The 17,015-nt window shown below is 44.1% G+C and overlaps 1 protein-coding gene across 2 annotated transcripts in view; it reads right to left on the reverse strand.

Moving 5' to 3' along the window:
• Positions 1–17,015, reverse strand: part of ANLN (anillin, actin binding protein) — a 48,879-nt gene that overhangs the window by 14,993 nt on the left and 16,871 nt on the right. The window contains exons 8-21 of one of the 2 annotated variants that reach the window (XM_045197421.2): positions 13,320–13,482; positions 10,181–10,291; positions 9,242–9,483; positions 8,220–8,362; positions 7,780–7,942; positions 7,003–7,138; positions 6,566–6,748; positions 5,160–5,286; positions 4,544–4,592; positions 4,398–4,454; positions 3,902–3,940; positions 3,607–3,628; positions 2,571–2,683; positions 1,015–1,068 (exon numbers count right to left, since the gene is read on the reverse strand). In XM_045197421.2, coding sequence (XP_045053356.2) covers positions 1,015–1,068; positions 2,571–2,683; positions 3,607–3,628; positions 3,902–3,940; positions 4,398–4,454; positions 4,544–4,592; positions 5,160–5,286; positions 6,566–6,748; positions 7,003–7,138; positions 7,780–7,942; positions 8,220–8,362; positions 9,242–9,483; positions 10,181–10,291; positions 13,320–13,482 — 1,602 coding nt within the window. The remainder of the gene's footprint in view (positions 1–1,014; positions 1,069–2,570; positions 2,684–3,606; positions 3,629–3,901; positions 3,941–4,397; positions 4,455–4,543; positions 4,593–5,159; positions 5,287–6,565; positions 6,749–7,002; positions 7,139–7,779; positions 7,943–8,219; positions 8,363–9,241; positions 9,484–10,180; positions 10,292–13,319; positions 13,483–17,015) is intronic. The other variant, XM_024562994.3, reaches the window with a different exon arrangement.

The following is a 17,015-nucleotide window of genomic DNA, read 5'->3' on the forward strand; positions in this document are numbered from 1 at the left end:
TCAACTACGAGCTACTGAAACAAACACGCTCTCTCTCTGGCACTCACAAAAGCACATTTAGGGCAAATCTGACATCAAAATTGTATTTGAGGCGGAAAGAGACTTTAAGAGTATCAAACACAACCAATTTAATTAAATGATTTTGCACTCAATCATGTGGCTAGCTATTTAAGTTATGAATTCAAAAGTATCATGAAGAGAATAGAAATACTTTGTGACATTTTGAACTAAAATGGCAGACAAAACAAATTTCAAAAATGCACACATTCTGCATGGCCGTGTGCCACTGAAGCCCTTCCATCCTAGAGATGACTGCAATCCGTACACGTGTGGGAGCTGGCGGCAGCGCAGACAACAGCCAGGAAGGAGGACAGGTCACAGAGCCCCAGTTTACAAGTCTTGTTTCAACAAGAAGTAAAACAATACAAGGCTACCCAGCAGTTCGTAAATTAGCATTTCTACATATCCACAAAATGCTTGCAATTGATCTTCACAAGGATATTAAAAATCTAAAGTACGATTATATTTAGTGTAATTTTAGTGTTAAATGCATTTTAATTTAAAAATTAATAAACGAAGCATCACCTACACAGCAATATGCCTATTGGCCAACTGTGACCAAAAGCTTTCCACTTAACACACCACCAACAGCTCTTTCACTATTTCACTATGTGGGGGACAAGCAGTACCGAATAAATTTTAGCTTCAGACATAGTTGCTAATTTCTCTATCTTAGTACCCAGAAAATCAATGTTGAAGAGATTATAGAATCTGAAAGACTTCCAACATGAAGAAAGAACGTAGAAGGAAGCCGATACCAAACATGCACGAGTAAGAGAAGAACAAAGTAAAGATGCCCAACTTCAGGAGACTACAGAGAGGATAATGTACAGAACGTCCTTGGTTATTCAAAATAACCAAGAAGGCTCGAGAGTGGTTAGTGAAACAAACACATACAGGCCAAAATTAAGGATTTTTAAGCTTGTTAGTTTCAAGCAAAGAAAAAACGGCAACCTTTTCCTGGAACAAATAGCCCAGTAGCTCTCGCTCTTTTACATCATAATTTATCTAAAACAAACAAAATAAAAGATAAAGAGAAAAAAAGACCCAGGGTCACTCAATGTGTTAAACTAGCTGAATCACTAAATAAATAAAAGGTACAAGCATTTTTTAATTAACATGTTAAAAAATACACTTATGCATTAACAATCATCAAAACTTCAAATATAGTCTGGTTTTTGTCTACCAACTAAAAAAAACAAAAAAAGGTTTCATGAAAGTTTAAAGTCGCACTGTTTTCATGTAGCCTGCTATTCTACACTTGGACAATGAGACCCCAGAGAAATGAAGGGACTTTGCTCAAAGTTAAAGGGGACATTCCTCGCAGGGCCAACACTAGGAAGCAGGCCTCCCAATCTTTAATACTTCACCTCTTACAGCATTTCAGAGCACGCTGTACTGTGAAGCAGAAGTCAACCCAAGAACCAGCCTCTGCCTCCGGTTCTCTCGCTCCTTCGAGTGGTCTCGTTAGTTATTAACAGCTCAGGCACACCACTTTATGGGGAGGAAGCACTCTGTGATATCAGGCAGATCGGAATGGTGATGCTTTAAACGGGGAGGAAAGTGAGGGAAAGAACTCCTTTGTTCCATAGGGACTTTTCTAAGAAATTAACCTAAATTTCCTTGTCTTGTCAAAATTAAATCTGTAAAATACTACTCTTTCAAAATACTGGTTCGAATGGGCAAGTGACTGTGTTTAACACTGTACACCTGACCTCTCTGTGCAAGAAGTGACACCTCCAGTTAATAAAAGAGTCGTGGGGATGTACAGGACAACTCGGGGAGTACAGGCGACGCCAGGCGACGCCACTGTAATGACCGCGTACGGCTGGTTTCAGACGGCGCTGGGCTCACCGGGGGGATCGCTCTGCCAGGCGCACAAATGTCTCATCACTATGTTGTGCACCTGAAACCCATACAATACAGTCTGTCGACTGTAACTGAAAATTTTAAAAAATAACACTTCTTTTTATTTAAAAAGAAGAAAAGAAAGAACTTTTCTTTAAAAAGAAAGAACACTTTCTTTTTATTTAAATGTCAGTTCTCACTGCTTCTGCAGTCAGAACTGACATTTACAATAAAGCAGCATCAGTACTTCGAGGATTTAACTGTTAAGACACAGGGAGAAATATTTCCAGCATCAAAAAATACATCATGTAGCCCTGGCCAGTGTGGTTCAGTTGGTTGGAGCGTCGTCCTGTAAACCAAAAGGTCACGGGTTCAATTCCCAGTCAGGGCACACGCCTGGGTTGTGGGTTTGGTCCCGGGTCAGGGTGCATATGAGAGACAACCAATCACTGTCTCTCTCCCTCTCCCTCCCTCCCCTCCCTCTAAAATCAGTATGTCCTCAAGTGAGAGCAATACACACACAGACACATCACGTAGGACACCGATGCCTAGTTAAAATGCACAATTCTAAGAACGCCGATTTTCAAAGACGTCAAATGCTTGATAGTACCAGCGCATTTCCAAGGACCTAATTTCTCTGAAAGTACGTGAATCGGCATTACCTTGTCCAGAGCAAATTTGCTGTTCCCTACTGAAGACAATGACAGCGTGTGGGAGCCGACAAGCGTAAAGTTGCTGGTGCGCACGGCGCTGAGGCCTCCTGGACTGGCTGTGACTAAAGGAAAAGGAAGTGAGGTTCAGCGCAGGGCGACTTCTGTAAGTGTAAGTAACAGTCCCTCACCTCACCCGACACAATGAAAATAAACTGCCACAGACAAAACGGCACCAGTCTCCTCCATCTCTAAAGATGTAGAAACACATAAACTTGCTAAAAAAAAAAAAAAAAAAGCAAACTGTTAAATATTTTATATTTAACTATAGGGAAGCATAGGCACTTCTGAACATTTGGGACAGACAGATTTTTAAAGACACAGAACCTCAAAATATGCGTGTAAAGGCAAATTGTCCTGTGAGAGCTAAGAGAAGACTTCAGTGCTGTCGTCTCGGATGAACATAATTAGTACACAGACTATACCGCACGGCGCTTCTTAGTTACTCCTGTACCAGAAAGAGACCAAAAGCCCCAAAGAGGAGAGTGAAACCAGCCCAGTCCCAATCCCCTTCGGGAAAAAAGAGGCCTAGTTCATTCCAGAAAAGGCCGTTCCTGGCTTCCTGGCACCCCGGGTCCCACTGTGCTGGGAAGACGCTTTTCTGACATGATGTAATGCCGGGGATAGTCGGCAAAGTCAGAAGAAGTCAGCCCCGCAGCGTCAACAGCACCAAAAGAATCTGCAGGGCAGTCCAGCCAGGTGAAGAGTAACGCAACCTGCCGCAGGGGTCAACGAGCAGGTATCGTGCGTGTACCACCTGCTGGAGCCTGAATGAGGCAGTGACCGGAGGCCTATGCGGTGTCTGACAACGGCAACCGGACGGATGTGAAGTAGCAGAGATCCCACATGTTACTAAGCCATGCAGACAGTATCTTTCAAAGGAGACTATGCTAAGCACTCAGAAACCAAGCTGCCTATTCGTGTAAGTACGCAGCCGCACAGTTCTTTTCCTTAGTCTAGCGCCTCAAATAGTTCAGCATCCACTCACCTGAAGAATGAAGGGTGCTTTTCTAAAAAAGAGTGGGAAGAAGCAACAAATTATTTTCTTTATTAGATACAAAGATTTGAATGTTAAATGCAAAACTCTTTAACACTGCAAGAACTACATTTCAGAAAACATTCATTTTTTTTCTATGTAAATATCAGAGATTCCCCCCCCCCATTATGGTATTTTAAAGATTTCCAAAGCACTAAGGGTTTAGAAATGTTTAACCAATTTATAATCATATGTGTATCATGAAGGTTTTACAAGGAAGCTCCATTTTTTTAGAAATTCTACTCACTGTGGTTATAGATGTGAGAAGTCGCTTTGGAGTAATAGCCTGAAAGAAAAGATACCTTAGTACACTTCCTAGTAAACATTACGATTTAAAGCTTAAAAATAACCAACCTTGAGACACTCCACATAAATAATTCTTAAATATGAATGTATTTTACTTAAGTCTTTTATTATGGCTTTACCCATACTGTCATTCCTTCTTAGTTAAAACTAACGAAGTTATTTAAATGATGGCTTGAAAATTTTAAAGGGTAATAAAAGTAAGCCGTCAGGGAAACACAGAGGAATAGAACTAGGGAGCCCGAGTGTATGCGGAGCTCACACTCGGGGCCCTGACCACACACTCAGGGTAAGCTCACTCTCAGCGTTCACACCTCTGAAATGCAGGAACTGAGATGCGGGGCCTGCACCTCGGTCATTACACTGTCCCCAGATTGAAACGCATGTGCTATCTGTTATTTCTGATTAGTGTATTTTCGCTGGGTATCTTTCATTCTCACCTTGGATTTGTACGCCTTCTTCTTCTTATCAGGCCCTGAGGGATCTTTCTTTTGCATCTACAACAAATCCAAAGCATAATTAGCTTAAATCCGGTATCTCTAAGAAAAATACACTAGTGCTTACTTTAGAAAGTTTAACTGCTTACCAAGCTGTAAACTTCAATATTTATTTCAAAGTCATTGGACACATCTTCCCTGAAAACAAAAAGCATTAAAACTGTAAGAAAAATACCAAGTTATATCTCAAGATGATGCCACAAACACTCTTACAAGACCGAGAGGAGAGGAATTCACTGTTTTAACTAACGGCTATAGCTATAAACCACTTAAGAATATAAAAATTGGAAAGAACAATCAAGTTTTTCCTATAATACCAGTCACATATTCTCTTTAGTATTTTACAACTCAGGATCTTCAATAGCAAAAGTAATTTTTTTCAAACTGAATTTTGACTCTAGTCTCAAAACAAACCTATGACATTAAATGTCTTTTCCTTGAGACTGAATATTAAGTGCATTAGATTTAAAGCACACCTAGAAAATTATGATATTTTATACATGCACACACGCGTGCATTTTAAAGCACTTCCAGACAGTAAACACCCCCAGGCACAACAGAAGGGCTACACCCACTGAAAAGTCAGTGGTCGGTCCGTGTAAAGAGTGAGCACCCTGCACGTCAAAGGCCATAAATGCCCGTGTGCTCAGGCCGCGTCGACCATTAAGAAGAAAGTGTGTCTGACCACGAAGGCCGGGCACTCACAGAGTGTAGGTCGTCGGGAATGTCAGGGCATCGCCGTTGAGGGAGCTTGCAGTACTCGCTAAGGGAGTGGCCACCATGTCTTCAGCTCCTGCCTTCAGTATAAGTAAGAAATAGTAAGTCGCTGCATCTGCAAGAAATAACCACATTACGTAATGAGCACGAGCACAATCAGATTTAGGTAATCAGCATTCTGGAAGACCAAAGGAGTAAAGTAACACTGCAACTGACTGACATAAAATTTACTGAACAATTCTAAAATCAATTTTTTAGACACAAAAAGGTAAGTAAGACATAAGCAGATGGTCATAATTCTGGAATAAGCTTCACCAAATCTCTTCCTATTACACAAATTAAATAACTTCTCTCCACATTCCTCAATTTCTGCTGACTTCAAATTTTACCTATTGACCCCAAATTCTTTAGGTAATAGTATATAGTTGAGTATATACTATTATATTATAAAACTGAGACTGAAATACTATATTTCTGTGCAAGTTAGAGAAACGTTCTAGTGAAAACACGAACTACCTGTCATCAAACAATCACAGACCCGAAGGCACGCACCGAATCACCGACGACTTCCGCCCCACCCGCCGAACCAGACAACAGCGAGGCTTGGGACGCAGGTCACCTCTTTCCTGCCCAAACGCTCACACTTTCAAAGAGCTCCTCTTTATTTTCCCTGCACCTGAAATTCACTCCTCACCTATGTCTAGCCCTCCTTTCTCTCTAAGAGAATGTCTCACACAAAAACCCAAAGACACCTTTAAAACAATCCAAAACTCAATTTTCTTAAGCCTGCTATGATCATCCTGCCCGGTCGTCAGGGCCTGGTGCCATGGTCTCCTTTACCCACATTGCTCATCAGTGACTTCTAGGAGATTACACAGCTTAGAAAAGTTGACTTGTCCAATCTAGAGGGGCGAAGGGAATAAAGTTCCAGTAGAAGTATCTCCACCGTGGGGCTCTTCACTCCCACAGCCAGTAATTCGTAACTTGCAGAACACATTTCTACAACGGGACGAGTTTCACAGAGAACAAAGGAAGTAAAATCAGTTCTTTTAGATGCCCCAAATGCTTTCCACGATGACATTAATTAACGCAAGTTGACTGATTGCTGTGTCAGGGTGCCTCATCTCAGGAAAACAGTTTATGTTCGAACGACGCTTAGCCAGCCTTACTTTCAGGCAGAGCCACGCCTGTGACAGTGTGGACCAGTGACCCACGTTTGAAACTTCCTTGGTTATTTTCACACACATCTTCACAAAAGGAGCCCAAGTCCCAGGACAGAAGCTTTGCATCTTTCCTCGTGCCCTCTACTCGCTCCCATTGCACCGTTCCGGCCTAGGTGAGGTCACAACCGAACAGGAGATCTAGAAGGCATGCCAAGGAAAACGACACCGTACCTGGTTTCAGAACTGTGCTGCAGACAAAATCTGCCTTCAGAGGCAGGCGGATCTCTGACAAAGTAACCGACCCTTTGGACGGGGCGAATTCACTCTGGGTTACGGGAGCAGCTTTATGCTTCCTCTGAGGCCCCCCATTCTTCAGTTTATTCAGCTCATCAATCAAAAGCGCTCTCTTCTCAGCTGGGTAAAGATATGCAAGTTACTATTTCAAACATTAACAACAGGACTGTTTCTAAACGAGACCAATACACTCTGTGGCGATTGCCAAAGAGTATATTTGTGACCATCAAATATCTAGGGTGTCCACCGACCTTAGTAGAAACAACAAAACAGAGATCAACTAAGACAGATTATCAGCAAAGGCCCTTGCTCGGAAATTAGCGTTTTTCCTGGTTTGAAACTGGGGAGGACTGTTGCCGGCATGTCGCACGCACTTGCGATGAGAAGAAGTCTCTCCGCTTCGGCCTCCTCCAGGGAGCCCTTGCCATGCTCCTCGTCCACGCAGCAGTTCAGGGCCTGGCTGGCTTGGTAGATCACGGTCTGCTGCAGGTTGATCTCATTGTTGAGTTCCTGGGGGACCCGCAGGGAGAGGGAAACGGCCTCCGTCACCACTCTCCCTTTACTGACACTTCCATTCTAAGCCAGCTGACCCAACCATTTCCCAAATTCCCAGAAAGTCTAAGCGGTGCAGCCTCACAGTTCAAGCTCCAGACTGCGCACCAAAGACAAGTAACACACTGTAGTGGCTACACTACAACCATCCTTCCCTATGAAAAGACTTGCAGCTGACACTAAGATCATAATCGGGACTATGTCCACACGGTCAAGATTAAGGATGATCTGATTCACTTTATTTAAATTACATGCATGTTGTAATTTCTAAAAAGTTTTCCTTAGAGTAAAAGAAACTCTAAGAGAAAAATAAATTTCACATTTCATCATCATTTAATTTATAGTTAACACTTCAAGGATATTTAGGACAAACGTGTAAAAAATAAATATGTCAACAATATCAAACCAGCTTCCTACTTTTCTAAGAAAGAGGATCTTTCTAAAATTAAACTGAATCCGAGAGTGATTACTGAGGTCCCAGGGGCCGAACACCGTTCTGGTGGCCCGGGGCACAGAGATGAGCAGGGCGCGGCCCTTGTCCTCCAGGAGCTCCGCCTCGTGCAGGAAGACTCCTGATCCCCTCGCCTGCAAGGACATACCTGTGTTTTCTGTTTGATGTTAACTTGACAAGGAAAGACATTCTTTTCTTCGGCATTCTTTTTCCCCTCCAATTTTGAAGTAGTATCTTCCTTCCGAACGATCACCTGCTTTATCGAAGGACGGTCTGTTTCTTTGATTCTCTGAGATCTATATGCGTCAATGCTTCAGGAAACAGTTCCACTGTTAGAAACCCAGCCACACACTAAGCACTATCATTTACTAAACATCTCAGCAGAACTGGATATTGATACTGAAACACAGCAGCCAGCCACTTCACCAGAATGGAAGATGCCATTGGGTGAAAGACAGGCTGACAGAAGTTATTCCAAAGTTCTATGCAAGTTAATTACTGCGAACATCATAACTGTAAGGAGCACGACCTGTTGCGTCAACCTAAACCATGACCCTTAGGAGTGAAGGCCTTCCCGGAAGTTCCTACCTATAAAGAAGGTCCCGATCCTCAGAGCCAATGCTGTCGCCGGACTCCGCCCGAGGGACCCGGGTTCTCTGGAACTTGCCTGACTTTGGACTCTCACTTGTGCTACTGTCCTTCAGTCTCAGTCTAGGCGAGGAAACCAAACTCTGCAAGGAAGATATCAGGAGTTCGTAGATTTTATAGATGACACTGATTCTAAGTGATAATTCTAAGGAACTGAATGAATTCTCTATTATTAGGAAACAAATATCCAATAAGTTAAGCGATTCATCGTAAAAACAAGACAAACTAAAATAAGTTCCTAAAAAATAAATGAATAAATAAAACTTGAAAGACAGCTAAAAACTACACTCGTAACCCTCTTTAGAAATATTTCTATTTGACCCTGGCCAAGGACCTCAGGTGGTTAGAGTGTTGCCCCAATACGCTAAGGTTGCAGGTTTGAGCCCCAGTCAGGGCACATACAAGAAGCAACCAACGAATGCATACACATATGGAACAACAAATTGATGTTTCTTTCTCTGTCTAAAAATCAATAAATAAAAATATTTCTAATTGAATCAATTTTCAAACAAAGCTGCAGTTATTCAATGTAGAGTGATAGCTAATAATATCATTAGTTCTCAATAAATGTTACTTATCTGTCTGGTGCTAAACACCAGTACACTGAGGTGTCTGAATACCCACATCAACCCCATGATGCAGGTACTAGTTTTACCCTCGTTTAACAGCTGCATGAACTGCGGTGAAGAGGTTACACGATCTGATCAGTAAACATCAGGAAATGGCAGAGCCAGGACTTGGGCCCAACGGCACGGCAGGCTTTTGAAGCCGTGGTAGCTTGGGTTTTATCTAAGGTCAACCGGAAACACTGAAGAGTTTTAAACTCTCCTTTAAGAGACTGATCATCAGGTTTGCGAAACCCCCCTGGCTACAGAGTGCTAAATCCCCATTAATACAAAAGGAGAGCCCACTACCATGGGTTCCTTTCTGTCCCAGCCTGTTTACAGTCAGCCTGCTCTCACCTCGGGACTCACCACGCCGACCGTCTGTGCCAGGGGGGCCAGCAGAGACATGGAGGAGATGTTCAGCGCGTCCTCCTGGTCTTCGCTGCCCTCGGCCGCTGCTCGGTCCCTCTCCTCCTGGCTCTTTGCCACATCCAGTTCACCCTCCTCTAAGAGGACATCACTGAAGATGTCGTTGATTACTTTTGAACTATTGATATCATCGTCGTCATCCACGCTCATCTCAATTTCACGTACCACTTCTGAAAAGATTTCAATAAGCGAACAATGAGATTCAGACCTCTAAACTTTCACGGGATGGCCGAGAAGATGTAATATTCATACGCTGACTAAATAAACAGGGGAAAGGCCCTAATGAAAAGCACCTCCCAAACAAAAAAGTAATAATGAAATTGATGAATATGTGAAACCAAAATAATCTCCAAATTTCTGGTAACAATTTCTAAGCAACAAAAGTGCAACTATCAGAAGCTGATTCGACGCTTTGAGTGTCAGAAAGACCATTAAGAACTCAGAACTCAGGATAACAGCCAAAAGCTTCAGACTTACAAAAAACATTCTTTCACATAACTGTTTCTGTTGTTGGAGCTGCCCTGAGACGGCAGTCACCAATGGGAAGGGACTAACGTCATCTGGGGCCCTGACCCCTAGCAGCACAGGCGGGGTGCAGAGGGCAGCATGCTCCCCGCCCCGCCCCTGACAGGTGAGACGGCTTCGCTCACACTGTCACGGGGGCTGGGGCCTGATGGTGACTGTCAGCAGTGCTCTGCCTTTGTGGAAGCTGGAGTATGTTTTGGTTTAAAAAGAGAGAGAGCATTCTCTAAAACCACCAGTCGTTTAAAAACACAGAACACTGGATAGCTGATCGTGTGCTTCTACCAATATATTGCTTCTTATAACATGCTCAGTGTTAATAAGAAATAAAGAATAAAAACCAACCTTTCTGCTGTGCAACCTTTGGGTCTGACGTTACTTTTAAAGATTTTTCCTCTTCTAAAAACAATGTGATTTTCAAAGGGCTAGACTTCGTCATTTCACATTCAGTGAGACCTAAAAAAAGTTTAGGAAAAACCACATTAATACATACAAGACCCCAGAATTTTCTGGTTAAAGAATCTCATGTACCTTTTTTTCTGATTATAAAACCACATTTCTAACCTAGAAATGTATAGAGAATACCCCAAACACCTGTGCTCGCTTAACCGTCCCATCTCTCTCTCACCAAGAGACAGGGACGCCAGTGTTAGCAGGTCACTGTTTGTTCTTCCAGTTCTCCCGCCTGTGTGTGTGTGTGTGTGTGTGTGTGTGTGTGCGCACGCGCACGAGCATGGGGGTGGATCCTTTCATTGTATCAGAAGGTGATCACACTTACATGCTGTTCTGCACTGTGTTTTCACTTTTTAAAAAAGTGCCAACAAAATCTCTGAAAATCAGCAACAGAAGGAAACCACCTGTACACACGGAAAGCCCACGGCAACCATTAGTCTCGATGTGAAAGACCGGAAGCTCTTCCTCTAAGATCGGGAACTAGACAAGGACACCCCTCTCACCACGTCTACCAACAAAGCTTTGGAAGTCCTAGTCATAGCAAGAAGCAAAAACAACCAAATAGAAAGGATTCAAGTTTGAAAAGAAAAAGTAAAATTATCTGTTCACAGATGACAAGACCTTGTATAAAGAAAACGATAAAGGTTCCACAAAAAACTGTTGGAACTAATAAACGAATTCAGCAAAGATGCAGGACACAAAATCAACACAAAAATCAGCTGCATTTCTGTACACTAACAATGAACAATCTGAAAAAGAAATGAAGAAAACAATTCCACTTACATCAGTGACAGACTTGTACGTAAACTCCACAAACATGGATGAAAGACAGGAAAGACACAACTAACGGAAAGATATCCCATGTTCTTTACTGGAAACAATGTTGTTGCATCCCATGTTCACGTATGGGCAGACTTAATATCATCAGGATGTCAATACTTCCCAAAGCAACCTACAGATTCAATGTGATTCCTACCAAAATCCCAAGGGTATTCTTGGAGGAACAGAGAAATCCATCCTACAATTTATACGAAACTTCAAGGGACCCTGAATATCCAAAATAATTCAGAAATAGAACAAAGTTAAAAGACTAATATTTCCTGATTTTAAAACATATTATAAAACTAAACTAGTTAAAACAGCACAGTACTTACATAAAGCAAGGGCTATACACCAATGGAAGAGGACAGAGAGCCCAGAAATAAAACCTCACATACATGGTCAAATGGTCTTTGAGGAGGCTTCCAAGATGTGTCAAGGAGAAGAATTCTCTTCAACAAATGGTATTAGAAAAACTGAATATCCACATGCAAAAGAATGAAGTTGGGTGCTTATCTGACACCGTATACAAAAATTAACTCAAAATGGATTAAAGACCTAAATGTAAAACTTGTAGAAAACTATAAAACTTCTAGAAAGAAAGAGAAAAAAGTCTTCATGGCAATGGACTCGGCAATTATATTTTGGGTATGGCACCAAAGGCACAGGCATCAAAAGCAAAAACAGACCAACAGCACTACATCCAACTTAAAACCTTCCGTGCAGCAAAGGGCGCAGCCAACAGCATGGAAAAGGCGCCCTATGGAACGGGAAAAAATATTTGCAAATTGTATAAACTTTTAAAGAACTCCTACAACTCAACAACAATAATTTCAAATAACCTGATTAAAAAAATATGGGCAAAGGACTTGAATAGGCATTTCTCCAAAGACACTATGACAAAGAGCCAACAAGTACTGAAAAGATGCTCAACATGGCCAATCATAAGAGAAATGCAAATCAAAATCACAAATGATGTGCCACCTCTCACTGTTAGGATGGCTACTACCCCAAAAAGACAGAAAAGAACAAGTGTTGGCCGGCACGTGGAGACGCTGAAACCCCTGTGCACTGCTGGTGAGATGACAGAAGGGTCAAACACCGCGGGAACCAGTAGGAGGTTCCTCAGAACACCATACACTGAACTGCTCCACGATCCAGCAACCCCACTCCCGGGGATAAGTCGGAAAGAACGGAGAACAGGGCCTCCGGCAGGCACTTGCACACCGTGCTCACGGCAGCACTGTTCACGGGAGCCCGTGACAGACAGCAGACAGCGGACAACCAAAAGGTGGCCCATGTGCGCAGCTGACTCCCGTTCATGCCGTGAAAGGAGGAAGTTCTGTCACAGGCCACAACCCAGAGGAACCTTGAGGACACTATGCTAAACTAAATAAGCTAGTCTCAAAAGGACAAACACTATATAGCTGCACTTACAGGAGGTCTCCAAAGTAGTGAATGCATAGAAACCGAGAGCAGAATGGTGGTTCCCAGGGGTTGAGACGGGGAAATGGGGAGTTTGTTGTTAAATGGGGGTAGTTTCCATTTTGCCCCATGAGAATGTTCTGGAGATCTGCTCCTCAACGATGTGAGTATGCTTAACACCAGTGAACTGTGCACTTAAAAACTGTTAGATGGCTAAGTTTTAGCAACACGTTTTTTCCCCACGATGTAAAAATTAAAAAATGTGTCGCTAAGAGTCAATGGTATGTTAAACGTCATTATATACTGAGCTACCTCAATCTCTTAAGCAGCTACGTAATACTTGATTACATGGGTCTAGCAAAAGTCTCCCACTGATGGGCCGTCGGGTCGTTTCATTCTTATGACCACGAACAAACAGTGCCACAGTTCACCTCTTTGCTCACGGTAGCTCTTCGCACACGAGTTCTAGGAATTCACCCTACGAACACTCACAGGGAAGCTGAATTAAAGATCATGCACCCCTCACAATTCAATAGCTAATACTAAATTTTTCTCAAAAAAAAAAAAGAGTAGTCATTTACACTCTCGTCAAGAGAATGAGTGCTCACCCTGGACAGGGAACTAAGGAAGAAGCAGGTCGTGCAGCCAGAAATGAAAGAGCGGGTGGGAAACGAAGAAACGAACCTGCCCTTTCACACCAGAGCAGCATTCCTGACCCCAGTCCAAGTTCCGAAAGCGCAGCCGACTGAGGGCTGCATTTTAAGTGAAACAAAAAGAAAACGCTGACCTGCAGGTTCTGTACTGGGGGGTTTTCCTGGTGTCTGATTTTCTGTCCCCTTTTCCTTTTCTGTCCTGGTATCTGATTTTCTGTCTCCTTCTGTGCCTGGAAGTGATGGGGTATTTGAAGCAACTTGATGTTTTTGGAGGGGAGTGTTCTGACCGTGAATTTCCTGCAAAAAGCAAACGAAGAGATAAATTTTATTTCTTAAAACAAGAGATGTTTGTCTTTTTACAAGTTACTGAATGAAACACACCAGGGTCGTTACTATACATACACTTCCTCGGAACAAAACAGGCCACGTGTGTGGAAGGGCCCTCAGCAACGGTTCATATTCTCACTCATGCTCAGCGTGTAAAATCGTTGAGACCAGGAGGTGAGGGCGAATGAGAATCTGCATCAGGGCTCAGCTCTAGATAAATCGGTGTAGATAACCTCTACCTGCAACCTCTTACTTTCTACGAGGTCCTCCCCATCAACACCAAAATTGACTTGAGTCTCCTCGGGAGAACAAAACAAACATAAACCACCCATCCCATCCTCACCCTCCGCCAGCCGCCACCTCTCCCCGTCCCCTCCGAACCCAGCACTGCCTACCCACCCCCCCGGCCCCACTTCTGTGTGCTAGCTTCACCTCCCTCAGACCGCTCTTGCCAAGTCACAACAAGCTCCTTATTTCACAACCAGGGGTCCCAGTCCCGCCCGCCCTGGACACGCAACCCCTGATGATACCGACCGCTCCTTCCTTCCAAAAGGCCCTTTCTTCCCTTCACTGCAGTAACGGGACCCTCAACTGTCTGTCCCTGCCACCTCCCTGGCTGCTCCTTCTGGGGGTGGGTAACACAGAGGAGCTTTAAGCAGGGGAGACCCTTGAGCCCCGTTACTGTTCACGTGCATACGTGCATCCATCTGGGGAGGAATCCCACAGGTTTAGCAGGAATTATTTGGCATGAAGTGGTTTAACCACCAGACCACAATATACTGGCAACCAAAGGAAGGAGGGGCTTCCAACAGAAGAGTGATCAGCAATGTCAGATGCTGCTAACAGGTCAAGTTCAACACCGATCACTGAAGATCACCGGTGCATCTGATAAAGGGAGGGGTCCGTGGGGTGGACAGTGGAGGGACATCGGAGGATAAAAACTGGAAGCACCAAGTAGAGACTGCTCTTCTGGAAGAGTGTGCGTGGACAGGAGGCAGAGAAAGACAGGAGGACAGGTGGGTGTGGTCAAGAGAGTTAGTGCGGTTTGAAGATAACAGATGACAACTTGCAGTGTGCTGATGTGAAAGACCAGCACCTTCCATCCTTTCCGCAAAGACAAAGGCACTGGGCTCCTGCTGGGGCCAGGCTGACACAGAGACAGCAGAGCAAACGAGCACATTCCATCCTTTCCGCAAAGACAAAGGCACTGGGCTCCTGCTGGGGCCAGGCTGGCACAGAGACAGCAGAGCAAGGCAGAGCCCACAATCACAGGGAGGTAAATATTCCAGATGAGGCGAACAGAGTCACGTGGCTGAAAAAGAGGGGGCGCCCCTTGGGAAAAGGGCCCAATGAGGATTCCCAGAGCAGGTTAAACTCTGACCTACTCACCGGAAGCAGGAGCTGGCCAGGGGACACTCCGCGCAGAGAGAGCAGCAAGGCAAAGGCGAGGAGGTCTGACAAGATGGGCACGTGTGAGGAACCGCACACGGCCTGCAGTGTGTGACGGGACCGACACACTAGGGAGGAGGTGGGTTCTGAACGACTCCAGGGGTCAAGCCAAGCACCCCTGACGGCTTTCTGGTGAGAGCTACGGGAAGCCCTCCAGGACGTTAAGCAAGTAAATACATGAGTATTTGTCTTTTAAAAATACTTCTCTGGCAGCAGCAGTAAGCTGCACTGCCTAGACGCAGGGTGTCAAACACACGCAAAGCGATGTTGTGGTTAAGGCGATGGCAGCTCGGTGACGGGCTTAGAAAACGTGCCACTGGATGTGTGTGTGTTTATGCATGTGCGTGTGCACACAAGCTTGTGCGTACCAGTGGCCAGGAGGTGGGAAGACACAGTAGTCAGAGGAAGGAGTCCAGAAAGAGCCTCCCGACTGTTTACGACAACGGGCACGGGGACGCGCCCTGAGAGAAGACAGATGCTACGTGGGGAAGACGCTGCCGTGAGAGCAGAGGCTCGACTGGCCGACCAGGCCTAGAGTTCAGGAGAGAGATGTGCCCGGAGCTGGGCACCACTAGCCTTTCTGTGCGGGGCTGAAGCTGGATAAGGGACGGGAAAGAGTCGTCCCCAGGCAAGTGGGAAGAAAAACATAGCTGAGATTTGAACTCTGGGAAACATCATCTGTTAAGCAAGAGAACTGACAAAAAAAAAAATCAAGTAGATATTTCTCAGAGCATACTGCTTACATTTATTGTTCTTTTTCTATTGGTACCCACTTTAAATATAACTCTTACTTTTAGCTTAAAAATACGTCCCAGTGCAGTACTTCATACACAGGAAGCACGTCAATGAAACAGAACATAGCTTACACTCACAAGGAGGGATTCTGCTGAAGCCTGGCTCACAAGAATGGGCAGGAAGGGGCACAGAAGCAAAGAGCAAGCTGGGAGGCGTCTGGTCACTGCAAGGGCTGCAGGTCATGTAAAGAATGGTGTCTGGGGGGAGGCACGCGATCCCTGACGGGAGAAGTAGATTCTGAGAGAACACTTCAGAACCAGCATCTACATGGGAGGCTAAAAGGAATCAGAGACCAGTGAAGTGATGAGAATGATGTTTTTAAATCTGACTTTAGTAGGCCACCAGGCTCCGGTAAAGAGTCCCCCTGAACATAAGGGAAAGAATAAACAAATGGGACCTCATCAAAATAAAAAGCTTCTGCATGGCTAAAGAAAACAGCACCAAATTACAAAGAGAACCAACAGTATGGGAAAACATATTTGCCAATGATACCTCAGACAAGGGCCTGATCTCCAAACTATATAAAGAACTCACACGACTCCACTCCAGGAAGACAAACAACCCAATTAAAAAATGGGCAAAGGACTTGAACAGACACTTCTCCAAGGAAGACATACAGAGGGCCCAGAGACATATGAAAAGATGCTCAGCATCACTAGCCATCAGAGAGATGCAAATTAAAACCACAATGAGGGATCATCTCACACCAGTCAGAATGGCCAACATAAACAAATCCACAAACAAATGTTGGAGAGGATGTGGAGAAAAGGGAACCCTCGTGCACTGTTGGTGGGAATGCAGACTGGTGAGGCCACTGTGGAAAACAATATGGAATTTCCTCAGAAAACTAAAAATGGAACTGCCCTTTGACCCAGTAATTCCGCTGCTGGGATTATACCCTAAGAACACTGAAACACCAATCCAAAAGAATCTGTGCACCCCAATGTTCATAGCAGCACAATTTACAATAGCCAAGTACTGGAAGCAACCGAAGTGCCCATCAGCAAACGAGTGGATCCAAAAACTATGGTATATTTACACAATGGAATTCTACGCAGCAGAGAGAAAGAAGGAGCTTATACCCTTTGCAACAGCATGGATGAAACTAGAGAGCATTATGCTAAGTGAAATAAGCCAGGAAGTGAGGGACAAATACCATATGATCTCACCTTTAACTGGAACATAAGCAATAGAAGAAAAAAGCAAACAAAATATAACCAGAGACATTGAAGTTAAGAACAATCTAACAATAGCCAGGG

Source organism: Desmodus rotundus, chromosome 6 (assembly GCF_022682495.2).
Source record: "Desmodus rotundus isolate HL8 chromosome 6, HLdesRot8A.1, whole genome shotgun sequence".
Lineage (NCBI taxonomy): Eukaryota > Metazoa > Chordata > Mammalia > Chiroptera > Phyllostomidae > Desmodus > Desmodus rotundus.